Source organism: Microtus oregoni, unplaced genomic scaffold (assembly GCF_018167655.1).
Source record: "Microtus oregoni isolate MIOR12 unplaced genomic scaffold, Mior012 000026F_ref0000081, whole genome shotgun sequence".
Lineage (NCBI taxonomy): Eukaryota > Metazoa > Chordata > Mammalia > Rodentia > Cricetidae > Microtus > Microtus oregoni.
This window is the reverse complement of record NW_024543085.1, coordinates 19,324,850-19,345,773: the sequence shown is the minus strand read 5'-3', so window position 1 is coordinate 19,345,773 and position 20,924 is coordinate 19,324,850. Positions and strand designations below refer to the sequence as shown.

Genomic DNA, 20,924 nt, shown 5'->3' with positions numbered 1-20,924 from the left:
TACATATAATTATATACATAGTAGAAGATTATCTGGGTTGGGCATTACATCTTTCTTTCAAACATAGAAACTCCTAAAGCTCCGCGGCCACACTATAATCTCAACAATGTCTAAAGGGTTAATTAAATGCGTTCCAAAGTGACTGGAAAAAAATTACAAAAGAAGGAAATCCAACTGCCATTTGGAATGTCCTCTTGAACAGCAGTCAGAAATTGGCCAATCCTATATTTTCATTATCGTATACATTTTTCTTTTAGTTTTTAAAATGACTCATAGGTTTGATTGATACCTACTATCATATTCAAACTTGGTTTACTTTTTCTCAGACAATATTTGACAATATTTGAGTGTGTATTTACCAGCAATTGAAAACAACTTATTGCTCCAAAATTACAGGGCTCTCACAGAGTGTTTAAGCCAATCATAATATCTGACAAACAAATATTAAATAGTTCTAGCTTTCTGTTCAGAAACACCCCTGATTTGATCAAGTTCTAGCCCTACTTTTATTTCTCAATTATAACAAATATTTGTAGAGAGGTCAGTTTTCTTTCTCCAGTGACCATTAGTGTGTGCAAGATTTTGAAAAAGTAATCAGTGATTTTTCTATTCTATTTTTTTTTTCTTTCAGCAACTATCTCTGTCTATCTCTGGCGGCATCTCCATGGCTTCTCCTGACTCTGCCCTCTTTCTCCCAGCATTCAGTTTACTTTTCCCCACTTAGCTTTATTCTACCCTATCAGTCCAAGCCAGTTTCTTTATTCATTAACCTATCATATTTACAGCATACAGAGGGGAATTCCACATCAGGAATAGCCAGGCTTGCTCCTTTATCACAGCCTATTCTTGAGCACTATTCAGGGGGTTTCATAAGAGTGACCCTAATCTCTTAAAGATTAGTGGTCCCTATGAGCTAATAACCTTCCACTAGGCTTTCCTTTGGGGGTTACACTCAGGACATGTCCAAAACACAAAACAGCATCTGAGTAGGACAAGAAAGGATAAAGTCCATCCTGAGTGCTAATTTTGGTAGATTCTCCGTGAATGAAAATAGGTTCATTCTCTAAAGCTGATGGTCATGTCTGAACCCACTGATTTCTAAGAAACAGCCAGACTTGCTCAGTGCTCAGGGATTCAGCTTCTCTGTGCCACAGTGTTTGGTTATCTGCATGTTTTATTGAAATGCTTGGGCTGTAGAGGCCTTAGTATGACCCTTTTGATTAGCTCCCTTTCAGTGTTTTTATATTATCACTTTACTAAGCATTTTATGAATGGTTAGCTCTAAGGCTCTTAAGATCTACCTAAATTTTCCACCTATCCTGTGAGCCCTTGGTTTCTGGTGATAGCCTATGGGAAACTGATCTAGGTGTTCTGGGTCTATTATCTTCCTCTCTCATCCCGATGTTTTTTTCTCGTGCTAGTCTGCCTCTCTCCCATTTTTATTCCCCCAATCTATTTTCCTCCCCCCATGGCCTCTTCCTATAATATTTTCTATGTCAGAGAAACTTCTATCTATATAAACATAAATAGAAAATAATAAAAACAGAAGGCTTTAAGTGGCGAAGATAAAATGGTTAAATTGTATAATAATAATGGCATGTAGGACATTTCTACCTTAGCGAACTCTAAGTGTGCGAACTTTCAGAATAAAGAGTTGGAGATGGAGAGAAGGCCCAGCAGTTATGATCATTTGCTGCTCTTACAGAGGACAGGAGTTGGTTCTTAGAACCTTAGCTTCAGGGTGATACAGCCACTTGCAGCTTCAGCTGCTGGGAACTCATTGACATTTTCTGGCCTCTTCAAGCACCGCCCCCCATACACACACACACACACACACAGAGAGAGAGAGAGAGAGAGAGAGAGAGAGAGAGAGAGAGAGAGAGACAGACATGGAGAGACAGAGACAGAGAGAGACAGAGACAGAGAGGGGGAGATGGGTGAGAGAGAGAGATTGAGAGAGAGAGCGAAAAAAAAGATCTAAAAATATACATGAAGAATATAGAGCACACATTCTTAAGATAGAATAACAGGTGTGGGCTGGATACATAGCTTAGTGGTAGAGTAACTTCCAAGAATGAAGAGAACCTGAGTTCAGTTCCTGGCATAACAAATAATAAGCCATGCGTAGAGAATTGTACTGTTCTGCAAGAATAATCTGCCCAGTATTTTCTGCCCAGTAACTTTACTACATGAAGGAAATAATTTGCCTCTTACAAGATACATTCTTAATTTTAGGACCCATTAGCTTAAAGATAAGGAAGATAGATTTCCATTGTTGAATGCTATAAATATTTTCTGCACAGGAGAATTCTGTGCTCTCCTCGTAGTGAGGTGACTTTACTTTCGATATTACTTTGGTCTGTAAAAGTTGATTGTTAACCTTTCCAATTCCAAGAACACATCAAAGATCAATTCAAGCAATACCATCTATGTCATTTGCAGTCAGTACTCATTTAGATTAAAAGATACTGCTTTTTATAATGCCAGTGTGTCTTACAGTCCCTGTGAAAGTTCTAAATGGTCTTATCTTTTTATTCTATTTGTTTTACACCTTAAGAATTATTTATAGTCTGTTTATGTGTTTGTACCCTCAATTTACACATTTTTGAAGTTGCCAGACAACTCAAGCTTTGCTACTAAATATCTGTCACCTTTCCTTGCTAAGTCTGACCAAACGGAGAGGAGAAGGTAACTTTCTAATTGGGTTTCGACAGCCTATTTGAAAAATTAATTCAAGATGATAAAAAGTGATAGAAACTGTCAGATATGCCGTGAATAAGTTGTGTAGGATCGGACGTATCCTGAGTTTGAAAGTAGGACGGTCCACAGCACATGTATTAGCAAGTCTCCTTCATGCTACACAAAAGTCTTGGTTTTGTCATTTCACTTGTTATTAAGCCCCATTAATGTGACAGATTTTCGTGGCATGTTACAAGTAGGAAAAACACACATAACTGCTGTAGAGAGTTTATTGTGTTCTAATTCAGTTCTAATAATAATATGTATGTTCTTCGTTTTCTGTAATAATATGTATATTCTCAGTGGATACTTTGCCTATTTTTTCTTTTTTTATTGATTTTTATTGAGCTCTACATTTTTCTCTGCTCTCCTCCCTGCCTCTCCCCTCCTCCCTTCAACCTTCTCCCAAGGTCCCAATGCTCCCAATTTACTCAGGAGATCTTGTCTTTTTCTACTTCCCATTTAGATTAGATCCATGTAAGTCTCTCTTAGTGTTCTCATTGTTGTCTAAATTCTCTGGGATTGTGGTCTGTAGGCTGGTTTTCTTTGCTTTATGTTTAAAAACTGCCTGAGTGAGCACATGTGATAACTGTCTTTCTGTGTCTGGGTTACCTCACTCAAAATAATGTTTGCTAGCTCCATACATTTTCCTGCAAAATTCAAGATGTCATTATGCCTATTTTTTCTTGTAGTTAATTTTCCCCTTTTCTGGTTGAACTCTTTTTAGCTGTTGCCCCCAAGGAGCACTGCTTTGAGATAACCCATAGCCCTGGTCCTGCCTCTCACCTTGCGCCCTTCCTCCAGTATGTTCCATGGGGAATGCAGTTGGGAAGAAAATTCAGGTGTGTCTTATTTTCCCACAGCACTTTATGCTGGCGGAGAACACTTTGTGGAGAGCAACCTCTAGTCTTGGCAGCAGCCTTGGTTGTTTGGAGTTCTCATGGGAACCATTTATCCAACCACTCAATTGGATGCAACCCAATCCTGGTAGTGGAAGCTTCATTTGGTTACAAGAGATGGCCACTTCAGGCTCTGTCTCCCCTGTTGTTTGGCAATAACTTTTCATATATGTGTATATTTAGGAAGTTGCTACTGTATTGGATTTCTGTAATTCCCCTCAAATGGCCCTTAATTTTAATTATCTAACTTTATATTCCTTCTCTCCTCCCCCTCCTCCCACCATCTGTCCTCTTGACCCTCCTGTTCAGTCTCCCACATATACACTCTTAACTATCAATTCTATTTCCTTTTTTAAAAATATTTATTTATTTATTTATTGTGTATACAATATTCTGTCTGCATGTATGCCTGAAGGCCAGAAGAGAGCACCAGACCTCATTACAGATGGTTGTAAGTCACCATGTGGTTGCTGGGAATTGAACTCAGAACCTTTGGAAGAGCAGGCAATGCTCTTAACCACTGAGCCATCTCTCCAGCCCTCAATTCTATTTCCTTTTCCTAGTGAGAGCTATCTATACCCTCATTCTTTATCTAACCTCTGTGGTTCTATGGGTAGTAGGTTGGTTATCATATCATCAATTAACACCTAATTTCCACATTTAAGTGAATAAATACCATATTTGTCTATCTGAGTTACTTCACTAAGCGTGATTTTTTTTTTCTAGTTCCATCCAATTTGCCTGCAAATTTCATGACTTTATTATTTTTAACAGCTAAGGAATACTCTGTTGTGCAATGTATGACGTTTTCTTTATCCATTCATTTGTTGAGGGTCATCTAGGTTATTTCCAGTTTGTGCCGATTCTTTATAGCAATGAACACGATTGAGCAAATATTTCTGTGAAAAGATGAAGTGTTCTTGGGGTATATGCCCAAGAGTGGTATAGCTGGACCTTGAGGTACATTGATTCCCCTAATCTTGAGGAACTAGTGATTTTCATAGTGGTTGTACAAGTTTGTACTCCTACCAGTGATCAGTTTGGGTCTATTTGGGTTCTCCTATATGTAGCCATCCAGTTTGACCAGCATCATTTCTTAAAGATGCTACTACCTTTTTTTTTTTTCAATGTTTATTTCTGATATCTTAGTCGAAGAAAAACTCACATCTGTAGGTATGTGGATTTATGTGTGGGTCTCCAGTTTGATTCCATTGATCATGCCTATGTTTGTGCCAACATCATGTCGTTTCTATTACTATAGTCCTGTTTCAAGTACAACTTGAATGTAATCACTGTGGTAAAGCCTTTGCATGTATCAGCAATCTTCTGATACATAAAAGAACACATACTGGAGAGAAACCCTATGAATGCAATCAATGTGGTAAAACCTTTGTATGTCAAAATAGTCTCTGGGATAAAACCGGACTCGCTGAACATAGCGGACAAGGACAATGAGGACTACTGAGAACTCAAGAACAATGGCACTGGGTTTTGATCCTACTGCACGTACTGGTTTTGTGGGAGCCTAGGCAGTTTGGATGCTCACCTTACTAGACCTGGATGGAGGTGGGTGGTCCTTGGACTTCCCACAGGGCAGGGAACCCCGATTGCTCTTCAGGCTGACGAGGGAGGAGGACTTGATTGGGGGAGGGGGCGGGAAATGGGAGGTGGTGGTGGGGAGGAGGCAGAAATCTTTAATAAATTAATTAATTAATTAATTAAAAACAAAAAAGAAGCTAGAGCTAATGGGCCAAGCAGTGATTTAAAAAAAAATAGTCTCCAAACACATGAAAGAAGTACGACTTGCAATTGGGGTTGATGATACCTTCTGTTATTTGGGATTTCGGATGGAGAGGTAAAGCAAGGATAGAGATATCTTCATAGAGGGAGCTATTATGGGGTTAGGGAGAATCCTGATGCTAGGAAAATTACCAGGACTTAACAAGGGTAACCCCAGCTAAGATTTCTCGAAGTAGTGGAGAGGGTACCTGAACTGGCCTTGCCCTGTAATCAGATTAGTGACCACCTTAACTGTCATCATAGAACCTACATCCAGTAACTGATGGAAGAAGATGCAGTGATCCTCAGCCAAACACTGGGCTGAGCTCCTGGAATTCAGTTGAAGAGAGGGAGGAGGAATTGTGTGAGCCAGGAGAGGGGGTCAAGGTCAGAGATAGCTGACCTGAGCTAGTAGGAGCTCAGGGACTCTGGACTGACAGCTGGGGAGCCTGCACAGGACTGAACTAGTCCCTGTGAATGTAGGTGACAGTTGTGTGGCGTGGTCTGTTAGTGGGGCCCCTGGCAGTGAGACAAAGATTTATCCTCAGTGTATGAACTGTCTCTATGGAGCCTATTTCCTATGGTGGGATACCTTACTTAGCCTTGATGCAGAGGAGGGGAGCCTGCCCTGTCTCAACTTGGTATACCAGACTTTGTTGACTCCCCAAGGGAGGCCTTAACCCCTCTAAAGGGTATGGATGGGGGTTGGAATGCGAGGAGGTAGGGAGCAGGAGAAAGGGAGGGAGGAAAATTGGGGTTGATTAAACAAAAGAAATATTTCTCTTTTAGATAAGTACCCCATTTTTAAATTGGATTGTTTGGTTTGTTTTAGTCTGGTTTCTTGAGTTCATTATACATTATTGATATTAGCCCACTATCTGATGTGATTGGTAGACATCTTTCTCATGTTGTAGACAGCTGCTTTGTCCAAATGACTGTCCTTTGACTTACGGAAACTTTTCGGTTTCATGAAGTTGTTGGGTATTTTCTTAATTAGTGATTGACAGAAGAGGGCCCAGATGAGTGTGTATGATGCCACACCTAGATTTAATAAGAACGCAGGCAATGAGGAATAACCTGGTCAGCTGCACTTCTTCATGGCTTCTCCATCAACCCCTCCTTCTATGTTCCTGGCCAGTTTGAGTTCCTACCTTAGCTTCCCTCAATGGTCACTCAGTATTTGTAAGCCAAATAAACATTTTCCTCCCCAAGTTTTATACCAATAGTAACCCTAACTAAGATATCTGCATTTATGGTAGGGACTGGGGCAGTGACTGGCCATGGAATGTAGACCATTTGTGATTGTCTGCAGTTTGGATGTATGTCAACTAGAACATTACAGGTAAAGGTCATAGTCTACTCTTTTTTTTTTTTGCAGTCTTGGAGTTAAGTTGTTGGAGACAAAGAGTAGCATAATATTAGGTACTTTAATAGGATCAATAATGTCTCTGTAGCAACATTTGTGAGTAGCTGTACTGAGTGAGTATATAAACTATAAATGTATTTGTTTCACATAAGATTTGTTTTTATTTGTGTGTGTATGTGTGTCTGAGAGAAGGGTAGGGTGATGTGTGTGTGTGTGTGTCTGTCTGTCTGTCTGAGAGAGAGGGCTGGGATGATGTGTGATATGTGTGTGTATGTGTGTGTCTGAGAGAGGGCTGGGGTGGTGTGTGTGTGTTTGTGTGTGTGTGTGTGTGACAGAGGGCTGGGGTGATGTGTGATATGTGTGTGTATGTGTGTGTGTGTGTGTGTGTGTGTGTGTGTGTGTGTGTCTGAGAGAGAGGGCTGGGGTGATGTGTGTGTGTTTGTGTGTGTGTGTGTGTGACAGAGGGCTGGGGTGATGTGTGATATGTGTGTGTGTGTATGTGTGTGTGTGTGTGTGTGTGTGTCAGAGAGGACTGGAGTGATGTGTGATATGTGTGTGTGTACCTGCAGCAGCCAGAAGAGGACATCTCATTTCCTGGTTCTGGAGTTTTAGGAACTGGTGAGGAACCTGCTATGGGTGCTAGGAACTGAACTTAGGGCCTCCACATTTTATTATTGTTTGTTGCTTGTATGTTATGTTCTGACATAAACTCACTGTGTAGAAAGATTCAGCCATTTTAATTTGTGTATCCTTCAACTACATACTTAGCTGTGTGTGATGAGAACATATGACATGCTTTCTTTCAGCAATTTCAAGGAGTCAAGTTTAATCCCTCCTTTCAATGAGTTTACTAGAAACCTGACAGAAAAATATTTTCGAATTTGTAGTGAACCATGTATAAAAGGACCGTGATCCTTGGGAATGAAATCTTGGAGAACAAAATGTGCAATTACGATTTCTATTAGGGCCTTAGGGGGTGATTTGAAATTTCAATCATACCTAAATAAAAGCAGGCAAGATTTTTTCTAATTGTTATTATTAAACTGGGGTTTTAAATCAGTGTACACAGTTCATTTTACAGTTGCACAATTTGTTGGGGATTTTTATTTTCTTCTGTTTTTATTTGTTTATTTGGTTTTGACTTTGGATTTTATGAGAGGATTTGAGCCAGATGCCAGTTAGAAGCTTAACTGTGGAAGATAATAAGTTAAACAGTTTTGTTTTATTTTTATTGTGTTTTGCTTTGATTTGATTTGCTTCCATTCCATTTGATTTTGTACATATTAGGGTCTAACCCATATCTAAATACGTATTTTAGCACCTGAGGACCCCTCTGTGCCAGGTCAAGCAATCCGGACATTGTTTTTAAGGCAGAGCTATACACTCTAGTCCTTATTCAAAGGAATGAGACTGTAGCTGGGATTTAAGAAAAGTTTTTGGTATAATTTGTTGCTTTTAAACTATAAGGCTCAGACATCCTATGATCATAGATTCCTTATAGCTATACAACCTCCATCTGGGAAAGGAGAATCCTCAAGGATGCAGAGACCTGTGGTCCAAACAACTCACCTAGATAGAAGTCAGCCAAGACTAGAAAGATGCTAAGATGTCTGTAAGCAACACAGGCTTCACATCTAAGATGCATGCACAAGTCCCATACCTCAGTGTGAAAAGGCAAATGACCCCCGAGCAAAGTGAATAAGGATCTGAATAAGAATTCCAAGCATAGCATAGTGCATGGCGTTCATGCCACCTGGTGATAACTGCAATGAACTGAGCCACTTACAGCAGCAGAAACATGCTCTGAGTTCCACGGGAGCAACCCAGATTCTTGTCAGGAAGATTCCATTTTCCTGGGGAACTCTCGGCCTCTTCCAGATGGTGATTTCTCTGGCTGTCTTGACCTTAATGGGAGTTAGTGATATGTCTGTAGACCAATGGACCCCAGAAGCTGTTGGCAATGCCAAATGCTGAGAGTAAAGCGGGAAGATGCTTGCTTGGGACTTTTGGTAGGAGCCAGTTCTGCCAACTTTGCCCTTCCACTAAAAAAACACTGAATTCTCCTATCAAGCCATGTATTCTGTGGTATTTTTTCGCAGAAGCCTTGGGAAATGATTTCTATCTAACATGTTTAAGAGTCACCAATATTGGGTAAAGAATATAGCTAGTATTTGTTGGAAAACTCCAACATTAAGTTTAATGTAATGAGTTAAGGGACTTAAATTTATTTTTCAAAATGGAGTAGATTTACTCGGCATCTAAAATGTTCTTGGCCAGAGTTCTGTGTAGGAAATAATCACTTACCTAACTGGACATAGTTGTTTTCAGACTATTAATTGTGATATAAGACATTCAGATAATTACTGGAGTCAAATAGTGGTTGCACCCCTTATAAATGGTTGTGAGGTGCTGAGGAGGTAATTCTGTTAGTAAAGTCCTTGTGAGGAAACATGAAGCCCTGAGCTCAGTCTCAGGGTCCATGTTAAATCTGAGCATGGGGGCTCACACCTGTAATCCCAGCACTGGGGAGGTGAGGATGGGACTATTTTGGGGGCTTGCTGGATAGCCAGTCTAGTCTTATCCATGGAGAGTGATTAAGGAAGAGAGCCAGTGTCAACCTGTAGCCTCTACACATATGTCAAGCACACCTACCCACATGCAAGTATGTATTTATACCACAAACATGGTATATATAATATAATATATAGATAGATAGATAGATAGATGAATAGATAGATAAATGTTGTATGGTGTTAACAGATTACTTTGTTCAAGTATTACTTTATTTCTGTGTAAACTTCTTATAGGATACATGCCACCGCATGCATTATGGTGAATTTAAAAGTAGATAGGACATTGGTCTGGAAAGGTGGCTCAGCCATTAAGGCCAGGCTCATAGGAAAGAAGTAGATAGAATAAAAGTACTAGGCAACAATCATTTGGGAAAGGCTAAGTCATGATGGCAATGACATTTTTGATTTTACTCTTAGCTAACTAACAATGATGAGACTATAAAAGTCGGAGGGTAACAAGAGAAGTTCATAAGCATACAATCAACTTGAAAGTGAACAGGCTTATTCGTATATTGGGCAGTGAACTTTTTTTTCTGTCTGCTCTGTTTATTCCTCACTCCAGTAACACATTTCATGTGTGTGGTGTGTTTAAATTGCACCATAAACACGAAAATTAAAATTTTGTGTAATCCATTCTCAAGCTTACTATAGATTCCGTCTATAGTTTCTTCTACGACCCTTATTCTTATTTAAGCTTATTAAATTGTTGATACGAATGCCAAATAACTTCAGTGCAAATGTCTATCAAGTGTCCATAGAAGTTCAAACTTAAAACCATGGTTAAACAACTTAAAAATTGTAAAGCCTGTAGAAACAAAAAGTACTGTGTCTACTTTATATACATTTATGCGGTGTCTACCACATGTAGATTTTCAAACTAGTTGTTTTCCTTTTCTGTTGATTTGCATGGCCTATCAATCGTTAAATTCGGGCACCTGCTTCATCTCTGTTAGTTTAACATTCTGCCTTAAATAGACAAGCAACACAGGTGTTACCCAGAAGCAATTTCTATGTGTGAATTAAAAACTTATTTTATGTCTTCTCACAGAACTGTAGCCTTATCTGTTCCTTAAATTTCAAATAAACTTTTGTATCATTGGTGGCACGGGTAATTATTGCAATTTTATACGGATTTGTAATGTAACAATTAGTCAAACAAAGCTGTTGTCATTAAATTCAACATTCTTGTGCCAAGAGATTTCACCAAAGTTTTACTTCTTTTTTAGTTTGTAATGGGAGGTTTGTGGGCGTATGGATTCAAAAAGCAATCTTTTTTTAAACTTGACCTGGACCTTCATAGTAACTGTATTCCAACTATTTTCATGCATTCTTTACGAAGCTCGGACTACTTTGTCTCTAACTGATAAACATCGGCTCTGTAGCTACTAAAGGATGTCATATAAACAGATGTTTAGTACTCGAGTGGATATGTAAAAGTGATAAGTGGTATTTGTGTCCGTACAGAGACTTTTTCAGAACTCTAAGATTAGGAAATTTCTTGAAAACCTTGGAGTCATTATCATCTGGTGTACGGAGTGGGCTGGCTGCATCCCACCGCCCGGCTAGCTTAGCCCTGAAATAATTACACAGAAACTATTCATTTAAACACTGCCTGGCCCATTATTTCTAGTCTCTTATTGGCTAACTCTCACATCTTGATTAACCCACTTCGATTAATCTGTGTGTTCACCACGAGGTCGTGGCTTATGGCATGAGTCTGACCAACGTCTGTCTTGGGCAGGAGAATCATGGTCTGCCACAGTGCCTCCTTTCCAGCATTCTGTTCTGTCTACTCCGCCCACTTAAAGGCTGCCCTATCAAAAGGCCAAGGCAGTCTCTTTATTCAACCAATGAAAGCAACACATCCTACACCAATAACTAATACTGATGTATGCACAGTGATGGTACTGATGCTGGGGAACAGAAGACGTAATGGATGAGCTAACCAATGCTCTGTGTACTTGAAATGTTGTACTAAATCTCATTTAGTCTTCATAGATGTCCTAAAAGTTTGGGGCTGTTATTACACTCATGTGCATAAAAGAAAACTAAGACAGGTATCTTTAGGCAACCTGCAAGGGTCACAGAGCTAGTGGAGATAAACAAAAACAAAAGACAAAACAAAAACAGGAAGAGCCAGTCTGGCCTAAGTATTAGTGAGATGTGACATCATCTATTCCTTGCAAGCCTCAGGAGTGTGTGGCATTTTATGACTGTAATCCCAGAACTTGGAAGGCGGGGACAAGAAGATCATGAGTTCTAAGCCAGCTCAGGCTAGAAGAGACCCTGTATGGGAAACAAAAAAACACCTAAGGAATTATTGATGCGATGTTAAATAAATATTTGTCATTAATATAAACTTTGACATACTTGAATGAAGGAACCATTGGCTATGATCATTGGGTTGTTTTGTTTTCATTTATGTGATATGCAGCAGGAAAAAGTATGATCTTTTTTATTTCTCTGAAACTAAATATTAAATTTTATGTCCCTTTTGGGGTGCTGAAATCACAACCAAAATAATTGAAACTGGAGGTGATAGGGACAAGGGACAAAAGCCATGAGAACAGGGCATGTTCCTTTATGAAAGTGACCTAGGTACATTCCTCATTCCTTCTATCAAGTGATGTTACAGTAACCTAGGCACATTCCTCGTTCCTTCTATCAAGTGAGGTCACAGTAACCTAGGTACATTCCTCATTCCTTCTATCAAGTGACATCACAGTAACCTAGGTACATTCCTCATTCCTTCCATCAAGTGATGTCACAGTAATCTAGGTACATTCTTCATTCCTTCTATCAAGTGATGTCACAGTAACCTAGGCACATTCCTCATTGCTTCTATCAAGTGACGTCACAGTAGGAAGACTCCATTGGTGAGCCAGAAAAGTACTTCCCTCTAGACTGTATGACTTCCTTTATATTTGGTTTACCAGACTCCAGATCTCTATGAGTAAAGTTTTATTTTTAAACCACCAAGTAAGTGTTTTTCTGACACTTTGAAGCTTGGTTAGCATTTATCACATCAGAATGTCAGCCTCTTGAATAAGATACAATCTTGACCTTGCCTTTGAAGTTCTGAGTACATGGAAAGATCATGAAAACAGGAATTGTCCTTTTTTTTAAAATTCTATTTCCAGCACCTAGACCTATGTCTGTGTTAGATTCTTGACTTGAATAAGTGAATGATAGAATCAGTTGTGTAGGCATTTAATAGGGAGTTAGTTTTGGATTATATAACAGAATAGAACTGGAAATCATGTCAATTAATTGACATGAATTCCACAAATATATCAAAAAATAAATAAATAAATTTATATATTCCAGTCTTCTAGGCCCCAACAGGAATGCAAAGGAATATATCAGAACCTTTCAATTAGAGATAAAACAAAACCTTTGTAAGAGACTAAGAAGATAAACAGATTTTATACCTGTAAAAAATCACAAGGAACTATGCAAACCGTTTACTAAGAAACATATAAAATGAAATAATTTCTATTTCCAGAAATACTCAAACACTAATATTTACAATGTGAACAAATGTTAATTGAACATTGTGGGGCAGGCCTATAGTACAACACTGGTGGGAACAGGAGCATAGGAGTTCAAGGCCAGCCTCCTGTTGAAAGCCAGTGGGCTACACAAGACCCCGTGTCAAAGAAGATAATAAAAATACGTACATAAATATTATGTATCTTTGCTATATTATGAATACAAATTTGAATTTATTGGTGTGAATACACAGAGGAAATTGTGTAAAACTGCTAAATTTGACTCTATCTGGATAGGAAGCATTCTGGGTTGAAGAAGTTTATAGCTTATAGAAATATTTTCTCTAACTTTTACTGCTACTACAATATTTGAACCTTCCTCAGGGTACTAAGGTATAGGTATCCATTATTAATGTGATACCGACTTCTGATCATGACTCATTGGGGTTTATGACAACATATAGCTATATGGGCCTATATAAGTATCTGTGCCCATAGATCTATTTCTGCATGTTTTATGATAAATTGGTAAAGACAAATGAGTGTATATGAACAGATATATTCATGTAAAAGTTAAAATGTGCATTTTCATCAGTAAAGTGGGATTGCTGTATATTAGAAATTCTTGGTATTTTTGGTTGCATTTGTATGTTAAGTACCTATTTCAGAAACAGATGTGAAGAAATTTGTTCTTAGATATGAGAGTGAAGTTATTAGACAGATGGCCCCTGATCCTTTGATATTAAATAACCTCTTTTCTGGACAACTGTTGTCATTGTAATTCTTAGCTGAGGGAAGAGTTGTCAAATGGTTGCCTCTTTTGTTTCTAATTGGTGGTCATATAAAGCAAAGGTTGTGAACACTGCTGCTGTATCTTAATGTTCTGAAGAGTAGAAATTTAGAAAGGCAAGCATGTGTCAGAATTCTTGAATAGCTTTTCTTGTGGTAGTATAAGGATGGAATGAAGAAAACAGAAATTTTAAAAAATAAGACAATAACTGTACTATTCATAAGATGTTCTACAGGATGCGAAAGCGCAGACAAATGTATCAGCATCTCATTATATATAATGTGAGACAAAATGAGTGCAAGATTATTATGTCACAGGAACAGACTGTTTTGACCAGACAGACTGAGTTAGATTGATTTTGGGGGATGAGATGAATTTGATTAGGTGGGAAATAGAAAAAAGAAATGATATGGGACAAGGGACTGTGAAGCATCTGCCAAGCTAGCAGTATTCTTGGGGATTTATAAATAGGTATGATATATGCCATCTGATATTCCCCATGACATCTACAAGCAGGCATTACTTATATGCCCTACAGGAACAAATACTGAGAGTATGGTCCTCTCTCATCCAGAAGATAACAGAGTTGTAATTTTTATATAGTTGTCATACAGCCTTGTGTGACACACAGTGCAGTTTCTGTGAATGTGTGGGCTCTATACTGTTCCCTTCCCTCATGCATCCTTGGTGAGATTACATTAGCTAAAAATGAGAATGAGATTTTTGACCTGTAAATTGAGAAAAAAAAATGCAAGGATTCTAAATGGGAAAATTCCCTTTATCTCTTCTGCTGCAATTCCAGTTTGTGACAGGTTCACTTGGAATTCATGCCCACTTGTAGAATTTAAATATTTTAGGAAGGCAGAGCTTGTGAAAAGCTTCAGTGGTTAATGGAGGCTTAGGAAGGTGTAAGACCCACTTTAGGTTCTAGAATATCTTAGATGTGTTGCAGTCCCAGAATAATGCCCATACCCAGTAGGTCTTGGTACCACCAGACCTTAGTGAGAAGAGGGCAGAATAGGTTATCAGGCGAATGGGAGGAGTTCTCTTGATAATTCAAAGTATCCTGCTTGGGTATAGTTAATATTTTTGTATGTTTCCTCTTTTTCACTCCTGAACTAAAGATTTGATCTAAATGGTTAATATGAAGATGATTTTGATCTAACTTCAAACAGAAATAATAGCCTTGTGTTTATTTTAGATTATTCAATGACTCCTATATCTTTAATGGAAAAAAAAGTACATTATTAAATTTTCCCCAGTTGCCTGGTAGGTGTCATAATGTTTCTCCTGTTGACTGTAGCACTGTATTATACTTGTTAGGGTGAAGGAGAAGGAAATATTTGAGAAATATTGTCGGTTTTCTTCTAGGCTGAATCTTGTGTCAGGTTCAAGGCCCTTTTAGTAGTGTCAAGTATGGGTTCCATCTCATGGAACGGGCCTTAAATCCACTCACAAAGTGTTACCCAAATTTTCCTGACTTTTGTGCTTTTCCTGGTCCCATGTGTGAACATGAAATCAATGAAGAAGTTCACATGTAATCTTTTAAAGCTACTGTATTCCATGTTTAGCATGTTTAGAACTCACTGTCTTAGATTGAGAGTGGTTTAGGATGCTTAAAACATGTTTTTTTTTCTATCACGTGCATCTTTTATTGAACATGTGAGTATAATGATTAACTTAATATAAGTTCCAGGAAAAAAAGACTACATTGTTAGGTATAAGAATTATTAACTGGAGCTGGAGATATGGCTCAGTGATTAATAACACTGACTGCTCTTCTAAAGGACCCAGGTTTAATTCCCAGCACCCACATGGCAGCTCACAACTGTCTGTAACTCCACTTCCAGGGGACCCAACACCAGTTCCCAGGGACCCTATACCCATGGCAAAACACCATTAAATAAAAATAAACAAACAAAAAAAAGAATTATAAACTTGCAATCAAATATAATACAAAGTAAAATTTTATTGTAAAAACAAGGTTTTGCTTTCAGAAAATTCTTTTGTTCCTTTTAGCAAGCCACTTTGAATCAGCATTCTCTTACCCTCAAATCCCTTTATGATGTTTCTCTTCAGAAACAAATGAACATTAAATTGTCATTTCTTGAGTTTACATGCAAAGTAAGTGTGCTTTATGAAACCTAGGGAATTTTTGTGATTCGTGATCTGTGTACTAGAACTTGTGGTTTACTTTGATGGCGTTTCTTCTGTTTTCCCTATGTTGTAGAGATGCTGTTAAGAGCAGAATGTTCTTGGTTGCTTTTCTTTATCACAGTTGGGGTTTTTGGAGGCATGCGTAATGATCAAAAACTGGGAAGAGTGGAGATGAGCTGATCACATCCCTGTTACTCCACGATGGTTATAATCCTCAAAGTTTCCCCAGAGTCCAACTGTTCTATACTCACAGTTTCTCTGCAATTGTTTCTCTTATAGTCATGCCCTCCTAAGGACCATGTCTGTGTTTGGTCTGTCACCTCAACAAGAACCCTGTCTTATGGTGGTACCGTGTGTGGATTGTACATTGTGTTTGTTCTGGTTAGTGGTTATTCAAATATTTCTTTAAGTGTATATCAGGGATTTAGGTCCTGCAGCTGCCACTTGTCTGAATCCTTGCCTTTTGCTTCCTAATTTTCTCCATTGGTAGCTGAGAATGGATACCTTTACCTTCCCTCTACTCAAGTACTCAGCCAGGCGTGGGCTCCTCCAGAAGACAAATTGCGATTTGCCTGTGTCAATCATAATGACCAGACTCACTTTATGTATCCACTAAATGTGAATTTGAAAAGTAGTTCTAGCCACAGACATTCAGAGAAGGTTGATAAATATCTGGGGGAATCTTTTCCCTCTTTCTTAAAGGGAAATGTAGGAGTAGAAATGTTGCCTTGTACCTCAGGGTGCTGTGTGCATATGGGTAATTGGAACAGTAACCATCCTGGGAGCTCATCAGGGGAGCCAACTTAAGGGGAAAACCAACATACTTTAAAGGCAGAATGGAATGATGTAAAAAATCAGGAACTGCTGAACTATTGGGTCTTCCAAACCCTAGTTGTATGTTCTGTTTCCCTTAATCTACCTACAAGCATCAATAGAATAAAGAACAAAATCTTCAGGTGCTAAGAGTCCATACATTGAATAACTATTTTTAAACGAACCAATTACAGTGGCATCAATTATCCATTCCCTCTTTCTGCCCTATTTAACTGTGCCAGTCCCAGGATTGAAGACTCTTTGCACTAGTTCTGTTAAAATGGATGCAATTGACAACCATCCCTGATGGGATAATAAGGATTCCTAAAGAAAGCTGTTCTGTTTCTGTGCTAGGAAAAGCTGGGGAAATGGAGGCACATTCTGAGAGCATCTTACTTGACAGACATATTGGTACAAAAGCTGACTGTGCAACCAGAGCTCAGCATTTATTGTCTCTTTGTGATGAGGGACTTTGGAGGTAGTGCCTCTCTCCTAAGATTGTACCATTATCACAGGCTTTCCTAAACTCATTTGTGATTTTTTTGAGCTAGGTGTATCTAAGAGGCCACACTTAGCATTTCGGAATGTTTAGTTGCATCCTTGGCTTTTAGACACATTATGCCAGGTACATTTCCCAGTTTTGACAATAATAAAAAAGTCTCTGAAAATAGAAAATACCCATCAGAAGGCAAAATTACATCTGCTTCAGAGAGCCTCTGTTAGATGTAGGGAGCATTTTGTACTAGGACTATGGCAGAAGAGAAAAATTAACTACTATGGCCTTAGCCACTTCATATTATAGCAAGGAAAAGTCAATGAATATAGAGATTTTTATAAGTTGTTCCTTCCAACCAAAAAAGGAAACTCTTGACTTGAGATATGGTTTGAGCCATACATATTTTGCTATGCAAACTTTTCACCCTTCCAAACTTAGTAGAAGATTTGGGATGTGGTGGAACAAGACATATCCACATCAAGTATTTCCAGCACTTGAAAGACAGAAGCAGGAGGACTAGGAGTTCAAGGTTGTCCTACACTACATATCAAGTTTGAGTCCATTGTAGTAACCTATCTGAAAACAACAAACAAACCCACCAAAATATAAAGGCCATGTCAGAATCAGATTGTTTTCAAATCATCTTCTAGAGCCTAGAAAGATGGCTCAGGGGTAAGAGCACTTGCTGCTGCTCTTCCAGAGATGCAGATTCAATTTCTAGCATCCACATCACAGTTCACAATGGTCTGTAACTCCAGTCTGATGCCTTCTTCTGCCCTCTAAAGACACTGTACACACATGGTGCACAGACAAAAATATAAACATTCCTGAACTAAATCACTTTCCAAAAGCAATCATCAATTAAACAAGTACCCCCTAAGTAACATCAAACTTAACTGGCTCTCACATTTTCACTTTTAACAGAACCAAACAGTAGTTCACACTATGAACATGGAAAATTCTACCGCTGAAGGCAGTTCAGATGCAAACTGAATCACACATAAATAAAATTGTGCGAATTGAGAATTTGATCAATATCCACCTTGCAAACAAATGTCATCTAGTGTTGTTGCTCAGTGGTACAAAGAATGCTTTTGTCAAAATCATACCCTCTCTTAACACTTGCATTTTCAGTGGAAGGGCCCAGTCTGTACATGAACCTCATAAACAGACAAGGTCTTTTTTTTCTGTGTCCCCAAAGCTTTGCCACACACCAGTCACAGAGAGCTGTCCTATACCCAGTTGATCCATGTTTGAATGAGTATTGTCAACTTACCTATCTCTATGCAAAGATTTCAGACAGAGATTCATAGTAAAAGCAAAGGGTCTGAAAGGTGCTCAAAGGCACAAAACTGGCAGTATGTTTCTCATGTCTTGGGATATAACTCCGAGTCCTCAGGATTATGTGCCACCAAACCCACCAATTACCCTTTGTCTTTCCTCCTTCACTGCCTCCTGATGAGTCTGCATTCCTTCAGATCCTTTAACTTACCCTGTGGCTTTCCATCGTAGAGAACAAAGTTACCCTTTCGTCTACCTCCAGGCTTGTATCAGGCTATCATTTCTTAGACAAGTTTACCTTGAGACGCTAAGAGTGGTCCCCAGTCCATGTCATCTTTTTCTCTGTACTTGGTGCTTTCTGTTCAAAGTTCTTACAGTTACTCTTATCTGTATTTATTTGTTTCAAATCTACTCATTGTATCATGTATCATGTTTTTGGCCCAGTATCTATTTTCACCTTTTTTCTTAGCACATCGTAGGTCTTCTAGAACCAGACTCAATGAACAAAAATGTGTTTACCTTGTGGGATGGGTCTATATCAGAAAAAAATTCATTTTTTTCTTCCTCATTCCAGTGCTAAATCTTTGGTCTTGGTGCTAGCATTTAGTGCCAACAGAGTGTGGGGTGATTTACTCCTAATGTCCAGAGTGGCCAACTGGGTAGCATAGAGCATAGTGAGAGCTGACACCTGACCAGAAGCATTCGCTAATGTGAGTGGGTTTTGGAAAGGTTCATGATATATTTCAGTATATCCATATATAAAAAACAAAACTCAAGTTGTATTCTTTCTAATGCTTACCACTTTTATTCAGTGATTTTGAGTGTGGTCTAAGTGCTGTGGGGTGTGTGTGTGTGTGTGTGTGTGTGTGTGTATGTTTATATAATATAAAATAACATGTAATCTAATTCATATACTAATACATAGACATATGTATGAATACATACCTCTTGACTTATTGCTTAGTAGCCCTTTTGACCAATGGGATTTCAGTATACTTTGCATTAATATAAACTACTGGATTGGCTTAACTGCCTCTGATGTCACAATTTACCCATTAGGAAGTCATAAGTTTCCTGAAATCACACTGAACTAATAACATCTCTTGAATTTTCACTATAAGAAAGATAAAGTACCAAGAGTAAAAATGCTGGAAGGAGCAAGGTGTCTTCCATCCAGGCAGACCTTCGTCATTTCTGGGCTTTAGCAATCTGTCCTCGACAGCTCAGGCCAGCTCCTTTACCTCCTTTTAAAGCAGCTGTTATTTTGTTTTTCCTGTCTGTCCGTTACTGGAGGAATGAACCCACTTGGACCTACACATTCAGCTCATAGGTCTGTTTCATCTCCACTGATGAGGCTTATCATCTTTCTACTGCTTAGCCTCCCAGACTCCAAAGGAAAAGCAATATGGACGGCTCATCTGAATATAACATTCCAGGTGGGAAACCGGATCATATCAGAACTAGGAGAGAGTGGAGTGTTTGGGAATCATTCTCCTCTGGAAAGGGCATCCGGTGCCGTGGTACTTCCTGAAGGATGGAATCAAAATGGTTGTAATCCTCTGACCAACTTCAGCAGGCCTGATCAGGCGGACTCTTGGCTGGCCCTCATTGAACGAGGAGGCTGTACTTTTACTCATAAAATCAACGTGGCAGCAGAGAAGGGAGCAAATGGGGTGATCATCTATAACTATCCAGGTACAGGCAACAAGGTGTTTCCCATGTCTCACCAGGGCACAGACAATATCGTTGCCGTGATGATAGGCAACCTCAAAGGCATGGAGCTTTTGCACTTGGTCCAGAAAGGTGTCTACGTGACAATCATCATTGAAGTGGGGAGGATGCATATGCCATGGCTGAGTCACTATGTCATGTCTCTGTTCACCTTCCTGGCAGCCACAGTTGCTTACCTCTTCCTGTATTGTGCCTGGAGACCCCGAGTGCCCAATTCTTCTACCAGGAGGCAAAGACGGATAAAGGCCGATGTGAAGAAAGCTATTGGTCAGCTGCCAGTTCGAGTGCTCAAGGAAGGGGATAAGGAACTAGACCCAAATGAAGACAACTGTGTCGTTTGTTTTGATATGTACAAAGCACAGGATGTAATACGCATTTTAACCTGCAGGCATTTTTTCCACAAGACGTGCATTGACCCCTGGCTTTTAGCCCATAGAACATGCCCCATGTGCAAGTGTGACATTCTGAACCCTTAGGAAGCTCAAGAGCTTTGCACAGATTAAAATTAGATGAAGTCTCTCAATGCACCATACGCACAGAGAAAACTTGACCCTTGGTTTCTCTATCCAGCCACAGAAGATGAAATTCGTGTGCTTTGAAAATAAAACTCCATATCATACTCATCAACTGTTGTCTTTTTGGTCAGTTTAATTGCTAGACATTGTTATGCGTCGCCAAATAAGAAAGAGGGTATATTTTAAAAGTAATACCTATTCTGATCTTCAGATTTCTGTTTTATGACACTGATGTAGTGGGGAATGGCTAGGCTATTTATTATACCATTTCATTTTTAAGATATTTATTTGGGG

The 20,924-nt window shown here is 39.0% G+C and overlaps 2 protein-coding genes across 14 annotated transcripts in view; both read left to right on the top strand.

Moving 5' to 3' along the window:
• Cadps2 (calcium dependent secretion activator 2) overlaps nucleotides 1-20,924 on the top strand; it is a 521,450-nt gene that overhangs the window by 155,550 nt on the left and 344,976 nt on the right. The gene's annotated exons all lie outside the window — the stretch shown is intronic.
• On the top strand, nucleotides 19,647-20,591 carry Rnf148 (ring finger protein 148). The gene has a single exon (XM_041675428.1). It carries the CDS (start codon nucleotides 19,680-19,682, stop codon nucleotides 20,589-20,591), a length of 912 nt encoding a protein of 303 aa, XP_041531362.1. The 5' UTR covers nucleotides 19,647-19,679.